This window comes from Aotus nancymaae, unplaced genomic scaffold (genome assembly GCF_030222135.1).
Source record: "Aotus nancymaae isolate 86718 unplaced genomic scaffold, 86718_ANA_hifiasm-v0.15.2.pri h1tg000011l, whole genome shotgun sequence".
Lineage (NCBI taxonomy): Eukaryota > Metazoa > Chordata > Mammalia > Primates > Aotidae > Aotus > Aotus nancymaae.
The window spans coordinates 56,613,685-56,632,891 of NW_026988422.1; the positions used below are offsets into that span (position 1 = coordinate 56,613,685).

Genomic DNA, 19,207 nt, shown 5'->3' on the forward strand with positions numbered 1-19,207 from the left:
AAAAAGAAAAAAACAACGTGTTCTGGAAATGACGTGACCACTCATTGTATTTAATGCCTACTTCTTAAGTTGTCGGGAGATTAACATTAGTTAACTCCTGTGAATGCACCTAGCAGTTTCTGGCACATCATTGGTCCTCAACAAATAACTGAATCAGAGTCTTTTTTAAATTTTATTTGTTTCACAGCACTCTCAAAGGAGTTTTTTGGGTTTTATTTAATTTTTTTTCAGAGAAGGGGTCTTGCTCTGTCACGCAGGCTGGAGTGCAGTGGTACAGTCATAGCTCACTGCAGCCTAGAACTCTGGGTTCAAGCGATCCTCCTGCCTCAGCCTCCCAAGTCACTGGGACTATTGGTACACACCACCACACCCAGCTTACATTTCAAAGGGTTTTAAAGCCTAAAGTACATTAGCAACCTGATTATAAATTTATGTAAGGTGCCATAGAAGCTATGTGTGTTCTCTAAATTGAAATTTTTATGTGACTTTCATTTGAAGGGGTTCTGTAGACTGATGAGACTGACCACCTGTTACTGTGATGACCTAGAGGGCCAAAGAGGCCAAGCTCTGCAGAAAAAAACCTTATTCTCACTTCCAGTCTTTTTTTTTTTTTTTTTTTTTTTTTTGAGACGGAGTTTTGCTCTTGTTACCTAGGCTGGAGTGCAATGGCGCGATCTTGGCTCACCGCAACCTCTGCCTCCTGGGTTCAGGCAGTTCTCTTGCCTCAGCCTCCTGAGTAGCTGGGATTGCAGGCACGCACCACCATGCCCAGCTAATTTTTTGTATTTTTAGTAGAGACGGGGTTTCACCATGTTGACCAGGATGGTCTCGATCTCTTGACCTCGTGATCCACCCGCCTCGGCCTCCCAAAGTGCTGGGATTACAGACATGAGCCACCATGTCTGGCCTGTGCTAAAGATTTTTTGTGCTGCTTTGGAAGTTCAGAGAACTTTTTCCCTTTAGAAAAATGATGCCTTGTTCAGACCTGCACTCTGCATTCTCCCTGCAAGAGTAGTGGGAAGTTAGATGGAATTCTTTCTACACTTACTGGGCCCTTAGTTACCCTGCGGCCTGTCAAAGGATTGAATCTTAGCCTGGCCCCATAAGTTGGAGTATAAATAAGCTGGGATTCAGCAACAGTAACTAAAGTGCACATCCCACTCTCTTCACTTCCTTGCCCTCCAATCCCAGAAGCAAAATAAGTTTGATTTGGCAACAGTGTTCTCATTTACAGTTTCAGCAGCCTCTCTGTCCTGGAGATACTTAACTTGGAGCTTAACACCCAAAACAGTATGTCACATACATATCACATATTCAGATGGTCAAGAATGTTAGCTGGCCAGGCACGGTGGCTCACACCTGTAATCTCAGCATTTTGGGAGGCCAAAGTAGGGGGATTGCTTGAGGCCAAGAGTTTGACCCAGCCTGGGCAATATAGCAAGACCTCCTCTACCAAAAAAAAAAAAAAATTTCAATTAGCTGGGCGTGGTGGTACATGCCTATAGTTCCAAGTACTCAGGAGGCTGAGGGAGGAGGATCACTTGAGCCCCAGAGTTCAAAACTGCAGTGAGCTGTGATCACACTACTGTACTCCAGCCTCGGCAAAAGAGAGAGACTATGTCTCTTAAAAAAAAAGAGAGAGAGGCTGGGCGTGGTGGCGCACACCTGTAATCCCAGCACTTTGGGAAGCTGAGGCAGGTGGATTACCTGAGGTCAGGAGTTCGAGACCAGTCTGACCAACATGGTGAAACCCCATCTCAAAAAGAAAAAAGAGAGAAAAATGACCGGGCATGGTGGCTCATTCCCATAATCCCAGCACTTTGGGAGGCCGAGGCAGATCACTTGAAGTCAGGAGTTCGAGACCAGTCTGGCCAACATGGTGAAACCCTGTCACTACTAAAAATACAAAAATTAGCTGGACGTGGTAGCGCACTCCTGTAATCACAGCTACTAGGGAGGCTGAGGCGGAAGTTGCAGTGAGCCAAGATTGCACCACTGCACTCCAGCCTGAGTGACAGAGCAAGACCCCTTTTCAAAAAAATACATAAAAATAAAATTTTTAAAAAGATTTTTTAAAGTCACCTATTGCTTTTCAGATGTTTACATTTTCCAGTGGGGAATGTGTGTGATCATTCAGACGACACTTGTCGAGCATATGCAGTTGCAAGGAGCTAGAGACAGGCAGCTCCACAAGTCATCAGTTCAGGAGGAGAGCCGCGTGCAGGAGGGACTGTAGCAGCCTTCCTGGAGTGAGACCCACGAGGACAGGAAGAGGCCAGGGACTCCTAATCGAAGGAAGAGTTGGGAGAAAGCTTACTATGTTTGGCAGCAGTTTTATATTCACGATGTCTGGCTAGGGAGGAGGTCCTTTCAAGACTGAATTTCACTCAGGACTGTGGGATATCCCAGGGGATTGTGATTGTGGAGTCATTTTTGAAAATTATTCGTTTGGTGACATTTTTGGGGGCTAGACGGACGAGAGCAAGTCCTCAGACAGAAGCTGCTGCAAGGCTAAGGGCAGCGGTGAGGGCGTAAACTGAGGCAGCAGAGGCGGAGGGGCGGGCAACGAGAGGCAGGCGCAGGTTCTAGTGTGGGCATCCTGTGATAGGAGAAGGCCCAGGACAGACCTCCCAGAGAGGGGTGGGTTGAGGCTAAGGAGTGTAGTAGAAATCGGACTACATGGCCATAGGGCAGAACTGGAACGCTGCCATCAGATTTAGAAACTAGGAGCTCATTGAAGGCTGTGGTGAGAACATTCCTCTGGGAAGGTGAGGGTCAGGACTGGATTTCAGTGGAAGAAAGGCAAGGGAGTGAGAATGAATATAGGCTCCTCTGGAGAGAAGTTTGGCTATGAGAGGGAAAGGAGGAACCGCATCAGTCAGAAGACACACACGTAGGCAAGGGTATAAAGGGGCAGCCAATGACTACAATCATGTGAACAGAGACACCCACATGTAGTCAGGGAAATGCAAATTAAAGCCATGAGGTGTCACCTTGTATCCGTTCAGATAAGCAGAAATTTTAAGGGCTGGTAGTGAGTTATTCTGTGCAATGCATTTCTGTTTTTTTTTTTTTTTTTTCTGAATGCTGCTTTATATTGTTTATTGACAAATTATGTAGTGAAAATACAGAATGGCTTAGAAGAACTTATACCAATTTGAGAAGACCAGTTCTCTCTGGGCAGAGGAGAAGGGAGAATTGGCCTAGGGAGGGATCAGAGAGGGCTTTTTGGTTTTTTTGTTGTATTTTATTTTTGAGACATGGTCTTACTCTGTCACTCAGGCTGGAATGCGTTCATATGATCACAGCTCCCCACAGCCTCAACTTCCAAGGCTCAAGCAATCATCCCACCTCAGCCTCCCAAGTAGCTGGCACTGCAGGCGCACAGCTAGTTTTTGTATTTTTTGTAGAGACGGGGTTTTGCCATGTTTCCCAGGCTGGTGTCGAACTCCTGGGCTCAAGTGATCCTCCCGCCTCAGCTTCCCAAAGTGCTGGGATTCCATAGGCAGGAGCCGCCACATCCAGCTTTAAACTGTATCTGATTTTTTTTTTGCCCTTTAAAAAAATTCTGAAGCTAAATGTGGACAATGTGAACGCATATTCCATCTGGACGTTGGGTTACTCTCTGTCCTGCTTTGTGCTGTATAACCTTCCGAAGGGTAAATGTCCATGCTTCCTCCCAGAGGGAGCCTTGTGCTTGACTGTCCTTAACAGCTTTTTCCAGGCTGTGCCTCATGGGACTCGCAGAGACTCCAGGCTGTACCACCCTGCTCCCAGCATCACTGTTTCTCAATAGTCACCCAGGTACAGGGTTCTCGTCCTTTGAAGAAACCTGTCCTCTGCCTCCCGAGAGCCGTGTGGGCATGGTTAGTGAGGAGGGTGGGGCCGCTGCAGAGGCACTGTGGGAGGATGCCCTAAGCCTGTCCCAGGGTGAGTACCAGAAGCAAGTGTTTTTTTACAGCATCTGCCCCGTTTTACCCGTTTTGGGCCATTTCAGTCATTTCAGCAGCCAGGGTAGATTAATGTGTATGTAAACCAAGGTGAGATCAGAACACTGATTTGGATGCCTGTGCACATCTTTCAGAAAACACCTCTGAAGCTCCTGCACAACAGGTGCTATCAGGGATACTTCACATTCGGCCTGGATTAAGGCAATTGGATGCCTCCTTCCTGACAGCATTCTGGATATATTACATTTTCAGTCTATCAGAAAATTAGGATCAATAACACAAGGGTGAGGGGCCTCTTAAGAGGGTGGGCTTCAGGCAGACCTGGCATAAATCCCAGCTCCACCCCTTGCCAACTTGAATGGAATGTTGAACCTCTCTGAAGTGGACAAGGCCTTCCCAGCCTGCATCCTTGGAGAGTTAAACGAGGTCACACACACTCAGCCCAGTGCCTGGTATTTCACTGCACAGCAAGCTTATGAGGCAGGAGTATGTCTTTCCACCATTTTACAGACAAGGAAACTGAGACAGAGAGCTTCAGAATTTGCCTTACAAAACTAACTTTTAGTGTCAGAAGTCAGGCTCGCAGTACCCTTTGGGGAGGTAGTAATTGGGAAAGGACATGAGGGAGGCCTCTGGGATATTGGATTGTTTTATTTCTTAACCTGGGTGGTGGTTACATGGCTATAGTTTGTAATGACTCAGTGAACTCTGTCCTTTGGGAGACCAAGAAAATCGCTTGAGCCCAGGAGTTCAAGACCACTCTGAGCAACATAGCAAGACTCCAGTCTCTACAAAAAACAAATAAGTAGTTGTGTGGTGGCTCACACCTGTGGTCCCAGCTACTTTGGGAGGCTGAGATGGAAGGATTGCTTGATCCTGGGAGGATGAGGATGCATTGAGCCATGATCACACCACTGCACTCCAGACTGGGCAGAAGAACAAGACCCTGTCTCAAAAAAAAAATGTGTATATGTATATACACATATACATACACACATGCACACACACGCGCACACACACACTTTGCTTGAGATCACATAGCTGATAGGTGATGGAGGATTGGAACCACCTAATCTGCGACAGCATACTACCTCCCAGATTATCAGTAGTTTCAGTACTGCAAACACAACTACTGAGAATGTTACATACATTCATTTTCAGAATGACCACTTGCGAGCCAGGCATCCCAGCTGAGTCTCCCTCTCTTGCAACCACAAAACCCAGAATAGGGCCAAAGGGATAGACCCTCTGAGCAGCGATGGCATATTTGGATGTTTTGCGAACTCGGTGGTCCCTGGCCTGCCTAAAGGGTAGCCCCACTTTACATTCTCCAATCTCTTAGCAGGAATAGACCGGCCTGGCATGCTCTGCAGTTTCCGGATTCCTGGTGCCTGGTCCTGTGCCTGGTCCCTGAATATCCAAGCAAATAACTGCTTCAGTACAGGTGAGCCTGGTTCCCCAGGTGCCCAGAGAATTTAACAGACCTCAAAACCCCATCTAGCTGTCGTTCTCCCTAGACTGTGTGTGACGCAATCTCACCAGCCCATCTCTGTCTCCACCAGGCTTGTCTCGGCGGGTCCTGTTGACTAACGTGGTGACGGGACACCGGCAGTCCTTTGGGACCAGCAGTGATGTCTTGGCCCAGCAGTTTGCTCTCATGGTTGGTTGGATTGGGACAGGCAGAATAAAGTTTGCCCCAAGTGGAAATGTGGCAGATTGAAATTGGACTCCTCTGTGTGCCATCTAGTCCTCCTTGACAGGGAAAAAGAGCATCAGAAAGGATCAGTGGGTTCCTCTGTAAGTGTGTCTGAGCCGAGTAAAAGTTGGCTGATCCAGAAAGTCTGGCCTGAGTCACTCTAAACAACCTCTCGTGGAAAAGAATTGTGAGCAGTTTTTGGGTACTTGGATTTACCCACCAGGACAAACCATTTTTAAAATGTATACCCTAAATACCAATTCATACACAGCTCTCAAGTTATATATTTTATAAATTTGAAAAATCAGGCCGGGCACAGTGGCTCACGCCTATAATCCCAGCACATTGGGAGGCCGAGGTGGGTGGATCACGAGGTCAGGGGTTTGAGACCAGCCTGGCAAACATGGTGAAACCCCCTCTCTACTAAATATACAAAAATTAGCTGGGCATGGTGGCAGACGCCTGTAGTCCCAGCTACTCGGGAGGCTGAGACAGGAGAATTGCTTGAACCCGGGAGGTGGAGGTTGCAGTGAGCCGAGATCATGCCACTGCACTCCAGCCTGGGTGACAGAGCAAGACTCGGTCTCAAAAAAAAAAAAAAAATCAAAATTCTGGTTATTACTATAATTTAAAGACTTTCCTCTAGAAAATGCCATCTTTCCTTAAAAGTGAAGGAATCTGCTAACCTACTTTTGGTGGAGACGGGGATGCCATCTCTGACTGGGACTTCAGAGAGAAAGGCCAAAGGGGACAGTGCAGGGGGCAGCTCCTAGGACCTCCATGCTACCCATGAGGAGGACACATGAGGTCTGGTTCTTCTACCCACTAACAGGGAATCATATTCCCTTCCCATTCCATTGAGACCCAAACCCTGACCAGCACGTGTCTAATCACGCCATCTGACCCTGGGGCTGGAAGAGGGGTTGTATCAGGAGCACCTGCCCTGCCCAGCCTCAGAGGGAGGTCATGGTGGCCACACACGGAGCAGTCCCTCTTTCCACAGGCTCCTCTGCTGTTTAATGGCTGCCGCTCTGGGGAGATCTTTGCCATTGATCTGCGTTGTGGAAATCAAGGCAAGGGGTGGAAGGCCACCCACCTGTTTCATGACTCAGCAGTGACCTCTGTGCGGATTCTCCAAGACGAGCAATGCCTGATGGCGTCAGACATGGCTGGAAAGGTAGGGGAATGTGGAGCCCTGCCAGGTGAAGGGGTTCTGCTGAAGAGGTCCTCATATCAAGACCCCAGGCAGGGGAAGGTAGCTGAAGACCCAGGGATTTGTAAGCCCTGCATGGGGACTGCTTTGCTGCCCATGTGAGCCTAAATCTGGACGTGCCTTTTTTTTTTTTTTTTTTTTTTTTTTTGAGACAGTTTCACTCTTCTTGCCCAGGCTGGAGTGCAATGACGTAATCTTAGCTCACCGCAACCTCCGCCTCCTGAGTTCAAGCGATTCGCCTCCCTAGTAGCTGGGATTACAGGCGTGTGCCACCACACCTGGCTAATTTTATATTTTTATTTATTTATTTTATTTTTTTGAGACAGAGTCTCGCTCTGTCACCAGGCACCAGGCTGGAGTGCAGTGGTGGATCTCGGCTCACTGCAACCTCTCCCTCCCAGGTTCAAGCAGTTCTCCTGCCTCAGCCTCCCAAGTAGCTGGGACTACAGGCGCACACCACCATGCCCAGCTAATTTTTGTATTTTTAGTAGAGTGGGGGTTTCACCATGTTGGCCAGGATGGTCTCGATCTCTTGACCTTGTGATCCGCCCGCCATGACCTCCCAAAGTGCTGGGATTACAGGTGTGAGCCACTGCGCCCGGCAATTTTATATTTTTAGTAGAGGCGGGGTTTCTCCAGGCTGGTCTCAAACTCCCTACCTCAGGTGATCTGCCCACCTCAGCCTCCCAGTGTTGGGATTACAGGTGTGAGCCATTGCGCCCAGCCTGGTTACATGCTTTTGATGGACTTCAAGGCTCAGGAATTCGAGATGGAGATCTTCATGACCTGCACAAGCCACTGGAGACCACCTTGCCTTCCTGGCTTCACACTTGGGGTCCACTGATGTGTCTCCTGGCCCCTCCCTCATGGCCCCTCGTGCTTCTTTCCACAGATCAAGCTGTGGGACCTGAGGACCACTAAGTGCATAAGGCAGTATGAAGGCCACGTGAACGAGTACGCCTACCTGCCCCTGCATGTGCATGAGGAAGAAGGAATCCTGATGGCAGGTACTTGAGGAAGGAAGGGGAAGTTCCATCCCATCAAATACTTGCTCTTAGGGACGATCCCAGCAACTTAGGCACCAGAGGGAAAAGTTACCCCAAAACAGAACTGAATCAAGGGGAGTGTGGATAGTTTGATGAGACTAGGAGGGAAGTAGAATTGGATATATTAGTAATCAGCAGTATAAATAAATGTCCACCAGGTGGACAGCCTCATCCCATGTCAGTGAGCAAACATCACTTCAGAAACAGGCAGGAGAGGTGCTGGGGAGCCTGGGTTTGGAGTTCAAGTCAATTTCATCAGACCAGCAGTATCCCATCATCTATTATCCAGAAACTTGGCTCCCTGCTCTCTACTCACATTTCCACCAGGGGATACTGAGAAGTTATGGTCATTATAAAGATTCTTGGCCCTGGCCAGGCATGGTGGCTCACACCTGTAATCTCAGCACATTGGGAGGCCAAGGTGGATGGATCACAAGGTCAGGAGATCGAGACCATCCTGGCCAACATGGTGAAACCCCATTTCTACTAAAAATACAAAAGGTAGCTGGGCGTGATGGCACTTGCCTGTAATCCCAGCTACTCAGGAGACTGAGGCAGGAGAACCACTTGAACCAGTGAATCAGAGGTTGCAGTGAGCCAAGATTGTGCCACTGCAGTCCAGCCTGGCAACAGAGCGAGAAAAAATTCTTGGCCCCTTTACCAGCATCTCTGTGGCTCCATGATCTGTAGATTAGGAGCAGCTATCCAGCCGCTACGCTCCTGGAAAGGAGTTACCAGTTGATTACATATGATACTGGCTATAGCATAATCAGACAGTGTGCAAGCTCAGGGTTTCACATTGAAACAGGGCCCCTGACTGCAGACTATGTTCTCAGTCTTTGTGAATTGTCACCTTTACTGGTATTCATTTAGAAAGGGCTTATCCACATGGAACATTTTTGTGGCTGGGAAGCATCACTTTATGCGAACTTTCTTAGACGTATTTACTATTCTTATCACACCAGCACTTCGCTTCCTTTTTAAGTCGATTTTTCATCCATTTTGACCACAAAAGAGCTTCTGTGAGCTGGATGATAAAGAGAGCTCAGCCTTGCTGAGAAGCAGATGCAGGTAGTTGCCAGCTGCAATAATAAACTACAGCCGGGATTCAGCTTCAGCCAAAGTAGCACTTCTGGTCTTAGAGTCACACGAGTGGTCAAAATCACAAATGTGAAATCCATGACTGCCCAAGGCCTGTCCTATTCTCCTGCTGAAGGTCTCCAGTAGTGTGTATCATGTTTCTGGGCTGCCGTAACCCATGGTGTTGTGTGTCACAGTTCTCGGAACTTGAGCCATGAAGACTTAAACCGGTCTTTGGAACTGAACCGTTAAACCAGAAAGAGCTCTGGGAAGAGTTTTATCCTAGTCCATCTCAAGGATTGTAATGAATTTGACAGGGCTTGTTACTATATCATGGAAAGGAAATCAGGCCAGGCATGGTAGCTGTAATTCCAGCACTTAGGGGGCTTGAGGCCAGGTGTTTAAGACCAGCTGGGGCAAAATAGCAAGACCCCATCTCAAAAAATTTGCCAGGCATGGTGGCACACACTTGTAGTTCCAGTGAACTCAGGAGGCTGAGGCAGAAGGATAGCTTGATCCCAGGAGTTCACGGCTGCAGTAAGCCCTGATCGCACCACTACATTCCAGCCCGGGCGACAGAGCAAGACCTTGTCTCTAAAAAATGGGGGAAATCAGTTGCATGTCACCTGGACCAGGTGGGCTGCGCCCACACTTGAACATTCCTTGACATCAAGAGCAGCAGAATTGGCCAGGCATGGTGGCTCACGCCTGTAATCCCAGCACTTTGGGAGGCTGAGGCAGGTCGATCACCAGGTCGGGAGTTCGAGACCAGCCTAACCAACATGGTGAGACCCCGTCTCTACTAAAAATACAAAAGTTAGCTGGGCGTGGTGGCTCACGCCTGTAATCCCAGCTACTCGGGAGGCTGAGGCAGGAAAATCACTTGAACCCGGGAGGCGGAGGTTGCAGTGAGCCGAGATCACACCACTGCACTCCAGTATGGACCACAGAGCGAGACTCTGTCTCAGGAAAAAAAAGAGCAGCAGAATCCCCAGCTATTAGCCAGGATACCTCTGAGCCACTCATGGCATCACACAGCCAACCAGGACATCTTGTCATTGTTCTGGCCCAGCAGGGCAACTTGCATTATCTGTAGAAATACTGTCCATTAATGAGTTTGTGTTATGGCTCACCTGAAATCACAGCCCTGAGGAATCTTGAAAGCCACATCCACATGTAGGTAAGTTTCCTTTGCATTCTCTCACTAGCCTGCCATGTGTCTTCCCTCTTTCCTAGTGGGCCAGGACTGCTACACGAGAATCTGGAGCCTCCATGATGCCCGCCTACTCAGAACCATACCCTCCCCATACCCTGCCTCCAAGGCTGACATTCCCAGTGTGGCCTTCTCATCGCGGCTGGGGGGCTCCCGGGGCGCACCAGGGCTGCTCATGGCTGTCGGACAGGACCTTTACTGTTATTCCTACAGCTAATTCTGCAGGGTGCAGCCCAGAGACATGTGGGTTTGACCTACGGGAGTCAAGAGTCGCTTTTTACTTCGTCTAATGAGGGCATTTTAAGTGGCACTCAGTGTACACAGATCCCATCCTCTGGCTGCTAGGAGAAAAGTGCTGAATATTCCGTGTGGAGACACTCAGGAAAGTGATTTCAGTTCAGTTACTGGCTCAGAGAGCCTGGAAGTCCTTTTCATAAAAGGAACCTATTTCCTTTTCTTGTTGAATTCTTAGAACTTAGTTAACCCTCCCTGCCTTTTCTTAACAAAAAAGACTTTTCTAAGGACGGAAGATTGGCCAAAACTGAAATTAAAGCTTCTTCCACCAAAAGGCCTTTGGAGAAGCCCAGTGATGAGACCAGTGAGATGGTTTGACTCGCCGGTGCCTGGTCCCAGGAAGACCTGCATCTGTACTTGGGGAAGCCAGCAGGAGAGGAGGGGGAGGTTACTTCTCTGAGTCTCTGCAGAAATATTGAAGGCTAGAGTTTGGAATCCTTAACTTGGCCTTCTCAAACTCAACAGCAGATGACTGGGATTCTCCTGTTATTATCCAAAGGTGTGGGAAGGAAAGATGGATCTTCTTACATGCTAGAAGTTTTAAACAGTCTTTAGCATGCCTTTGTTGAGGTACCTTCCAGAATGTAAGGTATAGCAGCTCTGGTTTCTATTAGGGTGACTGAACGTCAGATTCAAAAGCCCAGCATCAAAGAAAATTGACTTTGACTTTGTAATTTAGGAGCAACGGTTTGTGAGATGTTTATTCAGTGTTAAAACGCCTGTTTTTCTACCAAACAATAAACCAAGAAAAGAATCATGGTGTGGCATGTGCTTCTGTTAATGACTTAGCAGATCATGAAGCCTGGACTGCTGGGACCAGCTTTCATAGTCTTGCTGGAGAGCTTCCCTGGGCCCCTCCGGACCCGCTCTGCCCTCATCATCTCTCCATCTCTACCCTGCTCTGGACTCAGTCAGGGTTCCCTGGCTCCCAGCGGCCAGGTAGGTTCAGCCAGTGGGAAGCAGCAGCAGGAACACACAGGGCAAGAGGAGAGGGAGGGGATCACTGGTTCCCCGGCTCCCTTCTAGCTGCTCTGTGGGGAGCTGTAATCAAAGACCACCACTTCTATTGGAAAGCACTCAGAGCTGGGTTCCAACAACTGCTCTCCATTTGTCCCTTCAGACGTACAGCTGGTCCTCACACGTCACTGTTGCCAGCCCCAGGATGCCTCACTAGGCAGACTCAGTTACCCACTTGAATGTTCCATCCGTTTCCTGCCAGTACCCTGACTAATACAATGTATTCTAGAGAGAACCAATTTTTTTTTTTTTGAGACAGCGTTTTGCTCGTTTCCCAGGTTGGCGTGCAATGGCGCGATCTCCACTCACTACAACCTCCGCCTCCCGGGTTCAAGCAAGTCTTCTGCCTCAGCCTCCCTAGTAGCTGGGCCTAGCTAATTTTGTTCAGACTAGTCTCAAACTCCCCACCTCAGGTGATCTACCCTCCTCAGCCTCCCAAAGTGCTGAGACTACAGGCGTGAGCCACCACACCCAGCAATTTTTTTTTTTTTTTTTTGAGACAGAGTCTTGTTCTGTTGCCCTGGCTGAAGTGCAGTGGCGTGATTTTGGCTTACTGCAACCTCCACCTTCCATGTTCAAGCGATCCTCCCACTTCAGCCTCTTGAGTAGTTGGGACTACAGGCATGAGCCACCACACCCGGCATCAACTATGTAGTTTTATGACAGAAGGAACCAGAGTCTGGGGAGGGAAAAAGGAAGAACCTGAGTGTTGAAAAGCTTGAAAATAATATGGTGTACACATTTTGAAAAGCTTTTTAATTTTTTGAGACAAGAGTCCCACTCTGTCACCCTGGCTGCAAGTGCAGTGGCACGATCACAGCTCGAAATGCAGCTTGGCCAAAATGTGAAACCCTGTCTCTACTAAAAATATTAAAAAGCCGGGCATGGTGGCACATGCCTGTAATCCCAGCTATTCTTGAGGCTGAGGCAGGAGAATCGCTTGAACCCAGGAGGTGGAGGTTGCAGTGAGCCAAGATGGCAACATTGCACTCCAGCCTGGGAGTAGAGTGAGACCCTGTCTCAAAAAACAAAACTCACAGCAACACTCCTTTTACTAATGGGGAAACTGAGGCCCAGAAAAGCTGTGTAATTGGCCCAAGGTCTCAAAACTCATTAATGGTTGAGCTGGAGTTAGAACCCAGCCTGTCTGGAAGCAGAGACAGAGCCTTCAGCTGCTAAGCTCGACTGCCCCTCCCTGAGGGCCAATAGGATTTTTTGATTTGTTTCGCTTTTTGTTTTGTTTTGTTTTGTTTTGAGACAGAGTTTCCCTCTTGTTATCCAGGCTGGAGTGTAATGGCACAATCTCGGCTCACTGCAACCTCCACCTCCTGGTTCAAGTGATTCTTCTGCCTCAGGCTCCTGAGTAGCTGGGACTACAAGTGTGCACCACCATGCCCAGCTAATTTTTGCATTTTTAGTAGAGACGGGGTTTCACTATGTTGACCAGGATGGTCTCAATCTCTTGACCTCGTGATCCGCCCCCCTCAGCCTCCCAAAGTGCTGGTATTACGGGTGTGATCCACTGCACCTGGCCTTTTTTTGTATTTTTAGTAGAGATGGGGTTTCTCCATGTTGGTCAACCTGGTCTTGAACTCCCGACCTCAGATGATCCACCCGCCTCAGTCTCCAAAAGTGCTGTGATTACAGGCCTGAGCCACAATGCCTGGCCCAGTTCTTAAACATATTTAACCTATCTGCCCCAGTTACCTAAGGGTCTGACCTCTTCCCTCTCCCCACCAGCAAACCCCAGGGCAGATTGCACTGTGCCCCCCTCAGCACTGTAGCTGACAGTCTTCTGTATTCCCTTCCCCACTTTCAGGATCATGGCAGTACGGGAAGGGATAGCAAGATAGTAGATTACATCCACATCTTTGGGCAAGGACAGATACCACGACAGGAGAAATTGGGCAGGGACAGGCAAGTGCTGCCTCCATTTCCAGCCTCATGGTGGTTCTTGGGCCATAATGAAACCTGGCTGAGGGGAAGATGCCAAGGGACCACATCCTTCCAGCTTTCCTTCACACACACGAGCAGATGGTGACACAGTGCTCCCTAATACTAGTTTATAAGCACCTACTGTATGTCAGGCCCCCCCTCCACTTTTTTTTTTGAGACATGGTCTCACTCTGTTCGCCAGCCTGGATTGCATGAATTGCAGTAGCACAATTACTACTCACTGCAGTCTTGACCTCCTGGGCTTGAGCAATCCTCCCACCTCAGCCTCCTGAGCAGTTGGGCCAACAGGTGTGCACCACCACACTCAGTTGTTTATTTTTTGTAGAGATGGGATTTCCCTATTTTGCCCAGGCTGGTCTTGAACTCCTAGGCTCAAGTGATCTGGCCTCGGCCTCTCGAAGTGCTGGCATTACAGATATGAGCCATTTGTTAGGCACTTTTCACCCTCACACTAACCCCATGGCACAGCTGGGAAAACAAGTTTCTTGAGTTAAAGTGATTTGGCAAGAAGGGCTGAGCCGGAATTAAGATTCTGCTCTTCCCAGTTGGACGTGGTTGCTCACGCCTGTAATCCCAACACTTGGGAAGGCTGAGGTGGGCGGATCACTGGAGGTCAGGAGTTCGAGACCAACCTGGCCAACATGGCGAAACCCCGTCTCTACTAAAAATACAAAAATTAGCCAGGTGTGGTGGCGGGCGCCTGTAATCTCAACTACACAAGAAGCTGAGGCAGGAGGATCACTTGAACCTGGGAGGCGGAGGTTGCAATGAGCTGAGATTGTACCACTGCACATTCCAGCCTGGGCAACAGAGCAAAGCTCCATCTCAAAAAAAAAAAAAAGAGAGAGAGAGATTCTGTTCTTCCCAACTCTGAAGCCCCTGCTCCCCTCACGGCTGCATCCTGCACTTATTCCAGGCCCAGGAACAACAATGGGGAAGAGGTGAGAGAGATTTTTCTAACAGGGTAAACCCTCCTCCCAGCCCAACTCCACCATCCTGGGCTGCTCTTCTAGTCACATGATCCTTTGTACCATTTGGCCCAGTTGATCTTGATCTCATCCATTTTTTCCACATGGCTCAGAGGCAAGGGTGAGATTTTTCTCATTTCTCGTGGGAGAAAAGCAAGCTCTGCCAAGCCCGGAATTTCTGGTCTCTCCTGTCCCAGCACAAACCATTCACAGTCTTCCTGCAATTATTCCTGGTGCTGGGTTTTATTTCTAGGAAGCCTTCTGTCCCTCAGCCTCACCAGCCCTTGGCTTTTCAGCCCAGAAGCTCAGGCCATTTGAGGATTGTATGTTCAGCTGTGGACATGGGGAATGCAGTGACTACACCTGGTTGGCATCCCATACCACACCCGGGGTAGTGGGAAGGCCAAGAAGTGGGCTGAATACAGGCTTAGGCCTCTCTCTTCTTGCCCCCAAGGGCATTCTCTCCAGCAGGTGACTGGGCATGACCACTACAGTGCTGGTCTGAAACTGGTCAGTGGGTTCAGTGGGAGGTTCGGTTGCCGCCGTAACATCCCAGCCCTCTGTTGGAGCATGTCCATCTTTGGCGAGGCCACCCACTTCTCTCTGTTCTAACAGCGTCTTGTCCCTTCAGAGCCCTCAACCTGAATTTCTAAGACAGATGTTTAGATGAACTCTGAATGGTATCTTACATTTTTAAAATGTATTTGTATCTCCAAGGGTGCTGTTTCCTCCCTGAGATTGGAGGAGGGAGCCTAGCTCTACCCTCAGCTTCTGTTCCCCCTGGAGAGGAGGTGAGAGGAGAAAGGGCTTCTCAGGCCTCCGCCCTTGCACTCCATACCAACGAGTGCCAGGTTTGAAAGGAGAGGCTTCAGTTCCTCCCTGCCAGTGGGATAACAAGGAGCCGCATTACTCAACCTCAATAAAGCACTTCCCCAGTTATCAGCAGGGCCCCAGGTCAGCACTGGCTATTTCCATCAAGTACAGAGCAAAGGCCAAGCTCCGTGGCCTACACCTGTAATCCTAGCAGTTTGGGAGGCCGAGATGGGAGGATTGCTTGAGCTCAGCCTGGTGGATCACTTCAGACCAGCCTGGGCAACATAAGGAAACCCTGTCTGTCTTTACAAAACACACACACACACACATACAGAGAGAGAGAGTGTGTGTCTCTCTCTTAGCCCAGGGTGAAGTGCAGTGGTATACTCTTGGCTTACCGCAACCTCCGCTTCCTGGGGTTCAAGCAATTTTCCTGCCTCACTCCCTAGTAGCGGGGATTACAGGTGCCTGCCACCATGCCCAGCTAATTTTTTTGTATTTTTAGTGGAGATGGGGGTTTCACCACATTGGACAGGCTGGTCTCAAACTCCTGACCTCACCTCAGCCTCCCAAAGTGCTGGGATTACAGGCGTGAGCCACTATGTCCAGCCCAGGATGTCATTTTTCAAGTATTTCCTCTCAGTTTATTAGTGCCCAAGGGAAAAGCCAAAGCAGATGATAGATAATTAAGAAGGTGGGGCTTTAGAACACACAGCATGCCAGAACTCTAGTGTGGGTGGAACTTGATTGTATTGAGTCACCATAAGTGGACAAGAAAGGAGCTCCTGGCAGGTGAAGGGGGTATAGCTCAGGGGTAGAGCATTTGACTGCAGATCAAGAGGTCCCCGGTTCAAATCCGGGTGCCCCCTTCCTGGATGTTTTCTCACTTCCAATTAAAAGTAAATGCTGTGAGTCACAGTGTCACCAGAAAGAAGGAACTTTTAACGTTCCTCCCATATTCCAGCTGACCACTAGGACAAAAAGCCCCTTTAGGACCTCCTTTGTCTTCAATTAAGACCAAGTCCTAGGCAGGCATGGTGGCTCATGCCTGTAATCCAAGCACTTTGGGAGGCCAAAGCAGGGGATCACGAGGTCAGCAGATCAAGACCATCCTGGCCAACATGGTGAAACCCCATCTCTACTAAAAATACAAAAAAAAAAAAAAAAAAAAAAAAAACCAAGTCTGAGGAAATTCTAAATCTATAAGTCTCAGAGCTGTGAACACAATTTGGCAATAGGGTATGTGTTGGAGTATAGATAAAAATGTTCCTTCAACATGTGTTTTTGAAAACTTAGTACATGCAAAACTCCCTCGAATTCAAACATGAAAGGACCGGGTGTGGTGGTTCACACCTGTAATCTCAGCACTTTGAGAGGCCGAGGCGGGCGGATCATTTGAGGTCAGAAATTCAAGACCAGCCTGAGCCACATGGCGAAACCCCGTCTCTACTAAAAATACAAAAATTTGCCGGGTGTGTTTGGTGCGCACCTGTAATCCCAGCTACTTGGGAGGCTGTGGCAGGAGAACTGCTTGAACCCAGGAGGTGGAGGCTGCAGTGAGATGAGATCATGCCACTGTACTCCAGCCTGGGTGACAGAGACTCCATCAAAAAAAAAAAAAAAACCAGCCAGGCACAATGGCTCATGCCTGAAATCCCAGCACTTTGGGAGACCAAGGCAGGCAGACCACGAGGTGAAGAGATCGAGACCATCTGGCCAAGATAGTGAAATCCGTCTCTATTAAAATACAAAAATTAGCTGAGCATGGTGGCGCGTGCCTGTAGTTCCAACTACTCAGGAGGCTGAGGCAGGAGAATTGCTTGAACCTGGGAGATGGAGCTTGCAGTGAGCTGAGATTGTGCCACTGTACTCCGGCCTGGCGCCTGGCGACAGAACCAGACCGTCTCAAAAAAAAAAACACAAACGCTTTGATGGCATCCTTTGCCACGGTCCTTAACTGCTACACAATTGCAGCCACTTTACTGTCAGTTTTACAGTGGCCCACCCCTTCCCCTAGTTTCTTGTCATCAACCTTAATTAGGGTGATCTGGTGTTCAGCACCAATGGCCTTCACCAGCCACATAGGCAGGCTCATCACAGTTGGGGGCAGCACACAAGGATGGGCCCAGTGCTTGTCTAAGGTTTGGCAGCTTCTTGAATTCCATGTGCCAAGCTATCATGGATGAGGGCAGGCCTTCAGGACCTCTTGTAAAGCAGTATTAAGGTCCTTGACACCTGCAGCAGTGATGCCTTCCTGGGCCATGGCAGCAGGTTACGGGTGAAGCTGATTCTTGAACACACCTGAGCCTCTGCCTCCACGACTCGGTGGCGGTGGGGAAAGAGCAGCAGCTTGTTCTTGGTTAACAGTCACTGCACCTAAAATGTGGTCTAGGTTGCTTGAAAAGGTGTTAAACTTGGCCATGAAGTTGATAAAGCATTTCGGCCAGTTTGCTTGTTACCAATGGTGTCATAAAGATTAATATGTCACAGTCTCTAAGCATTTTTCTTTTTTTTTAGACAAGGTCTCACTCTGTCTCCCAGGCTGGAGTACAGCGGGTGAGATCTTGGCTCACTGCAGCTGCAGTCTTGACCTCCCAGGCTCAAACAATCCTCCCACCTCAGCCTCCTGAGTAGTTGGGATTACAGGTGTGCACCACCTCACCTGGCTTTTGAGGTTTGGGGTTTATTTATTTATTTATTTATTTGAAACGGAGTTTCACTCTTGTTACCCAGGCTGGAGAGCAATGGCGCAATCTCGGCTCACCGCAACCTCTGCCTCCTGGGTTCAGGCAATTCTCCTGCCTCAGCCTCCTGAGTAGCTGGGATTACAGGCACGCGCCACCATGCCCAGCTAATTTTTGTATTTTTAGTAGAGACAGGGTTTCACCATGTTGACCAGGATGGTCTCGATCTCTTGACCTAGTGATCCGCCCGCCTTGGCCTCCCAAAGTGCTGGGATTACAGGCTTGAGCCACCGCGCCTGGCCTTGGGGGTTTATTTTTATGTAGAGATGGGATTTTGCCATGTTGCTCAGGTTGGTCTAGAACTCACTTTGGCCTCCCAAAGCACTGGGATTACAGGTGTGAGCCAGTGTGCCTGGCCTTGAAGGGTTTTCCATTTTTCCCTACTCCCTAGGTGACAATGAAAGGTAGCGAATGAGCAGGTGATTGTGACAGCAGCACTGAGCTGTGATAGACCCCTTGCTAACTAGTGTCTGCTTGCTTATAGCCTTCTAGAGATGACAATCAATGGCACACACTGGTTATCAAAAATGCCCACAAATACTGGCCGAGTGCGGTGGCTCACGCCTGTAATCTCAGCACTTTGGAAGGCCAAGGTGGGCAGATCACTAGAGGTCAGGCATTCAAGACCAACCTGGCCGACATCGTGAAACCCCATCTCTACTGAAAATACAAAAATTAGAATACAAAAAAAAGAGAGGAGTTAGAAGTGCTCAGATTTTGTACAGTAACTAAAACATCCTATTCATGATAAGAATTACAGATTACAATTGTAGGTTCCATTGTCTCTCCCTAATGATGGTAGGTCTGAAGTAGAAAATGCAAATATAGCTGTGAAATTAACATTCAATCAAAATGTTTTTAACAATTGGAGGCTGGCCAGGAGCAGTGGCTCATGCCTATAACTGTAATCCCAGCACTTTGGGAGTCCAAGACAGCAGATTGCTTGAGCCCAGGAGTTCAAGACCAGCGTAGGCAACATGGCAAAAACCCATCTCTATAAAATTTTTAAAAACTGGAAGTTTAGCTCATGTTATAGGCTAGATCAACTTGCTTAATCTTTGAGCCAGTAAGTCTTTTTAGTGAAAGATAAAGTTGCTGTTAGTGACAAAGTGTTAGTGCCCTTGACCATGAGAACCTCTGAGCCAATGGAAATGATCAAAGCTAAGCTTCCGGACAACACTAGCAGGTACCTTGATTTTTAACTTTCCTCTTTTTTC

At 48.6% G+C, this 19,207-nt stretch overlaps 1 protein-coding gene and 1 non-coding gene across 5 annotated transcripts in view; both read left to right on the plus strand.

The window, feature by feature from the left end:
* Window positions 1–11,246, plus strand: part of DCAF4 (DDB1 and CUL4 associated factor 4) — a 32,030-nt gene extending 20,784 nt beyond the window's left edge. For 2 of the 4 annotated variants that reach the window (XM_064375012.1, XM_021675037.2), the window contains 6 exons: window positions 3,725–3,804; window positions 5,293–5,394; window positions 5,513–5,610; window positions 6,650–6,823; window positions 7,752–7,866; window positions 10,222–11,246. In XM_064375012.1, coding sequence (XP_064231082.1) covers window positions 3,725–3,804; window positions 5,293–5,394; window positions 5,513–5,610; window positions 6,650–6,823; window positions 7,752–7,866; window positions 10,222–10,415 — 763 coding nt within the window. In that variant the 3' untranslated portion in view covers window positions 10,416–11,246. The remainder of the gene's footprint in view (window positions 1–3,724; window positions 3,805–5,292; window positions 5,395–5,512; window positions 5,611–6,649; window positions 6,824–7,751; window positions 7,867–10,221) is intronic. The other 2 variants (XM_064375013.1, XM_021675040.2) reach the window with 1 other exon arrangement.
* Window positions 11,247–16,043: 4,797 nt separating this feature from the next.
* Window positions 16,044–16,115, plus strand: TRNAC-GCA (transfer RNA cysteine (anticodon GCA)). The gene has a single exon. It is a non-coding gene; the product is annotated as a tRNA-Cys (tRNA).
* Window positions 16,116–19,207: the final 3,092 nt, after the last annotated feature.